Genomic DNA, 1,234 nt, shown 5'->3' on the forward strand with positions numbered 1-1,234 from the left:
GAAATATAAGATAATCGTAATACGTTCTGTCACCCGTAAGAAATATAAGATAATCGTAATACGTTCTGTCACCCGTAAGAAATATAAGATAATCGTAATACGTTCTGTTGCCCGTAAGAAATATAAGATAATTGTAATAAATTCTGTCACCGGTAAAATATATATATCATAATTCCACTTCAGAATATCTCAACAAGTTACAAATACCACTTCTGTATAATAAAGAGTAAACTTGTTGAGAGAAATTAATACAAAGATATGGAAAAAAAATAAACACTTGAAGAGAGCAAAAACTAAATGTTACAACATGAGTATTGCCAAACGATAAGTGATAGTTCAGTAGAGTTCAATACAGGGAGTCACATGCATCAAGAGAGTGTCACACTCTTATTGGTGGAGGGTTATTGCATAATGATTTGCATGTGAGATACATTTGAATCAGTCAATTCAAATATGTGTGGGAGCTTCAAGGGTTGTGGCATATGAAAAAACTTTTTGCATATAGAGGGCAGCACTGAATGAGAAAGCCATTTATGTGAGAGGAGGTAACTTTCCATATTGGAAAAATTGCTTAGTATTAATCCTTCCTAGACAGGCTATCTGTTCTGAACTAGACACTACAATCAAAGTTAACACATAAAATGTTATTAATCATCAATAAAATTTGATTACTTACTTGTTTTCGAAGCACTGATGCCACATGACATTCAGTACACCCTGCTCCATACAGGCCAACAGGTTTAAGAAGCAACTGGTAGAGAACATTTACAGCCTGCTGACAAACAATCTGAAAAATAAAACATGCATTGTGATAATCTGTTATTGCATTTAAGTTAATATTACCTAATTTCCATCAGGCTTTACTGAATGTTTCATAACCAATACAAACTAGAAATTTAGAATCAAAATAATACAGAAAGTTAAGGAAACTAGAAAATGATTTTATAAGGAATTGCCCATGTCTACAGTTTATCATCTGACTTAAGTATCTTAAATATCTTCATAGCAAAACTACTGTTACGATAGCGGAAGTCACGCGAAGAAGGATCGTGACTTAGCGGACAACCTAACGAGTGTCCCAGCGTTTGCTAGATGCCCTCTTTTTTAGTATATAAGCCAGAGATAGATTGAAGAGAGATAATTGAGTCAAGTGAACAGTAAGCAGTAAGCATGTGTTTATAAAAGTAGTCAAGTTAAAGTGACTGTGGAAATTCTATGTGTTGCAAAGTTGTAT

The 1,234-nt window shown here is 33.5% G+C and overlaps 1 protein-coding gene across 1 annotated transcript in view; it reads right to left on the reverse strand.

The window, feature by feature from the left end:
• Window positions 1-1,234, reverse strand: part of LOC106472374 (McKusick-Kaufman/Bardet-Biedl syndromes putative chaperonin-like) — a 16,441-nt gene that overhangs the window by 7,839 nt on the left and 7,368 nt on the right. The window contains exon 4 of the mRNA XM_022400961.1: window positions 677-843. Coding sequence (XP_022256669.1) covers window positions 677-843 — 167 coding nt within the window. The remainder of the gene's footprint in view (window positions 1-676; window positions 844-1,234) is intronic.

Source organism: Limulus polyphemus, unplaced genomic scaffold (genome assembly GCF_000517525.1).
Source record: "Limulus polyphemus unplaced genomic scaffold, Limulus_polyphemus-2.1.2 Scaffold5281, whole genome shotgun sequence".
NCBI classification, from domain to species: domain Eukaryota; kingdom Metazoa; phylum Arthropoda; class Merostomata; order Xiphosura; family Limulidae; genus Limulus; species Limulus polyphemus.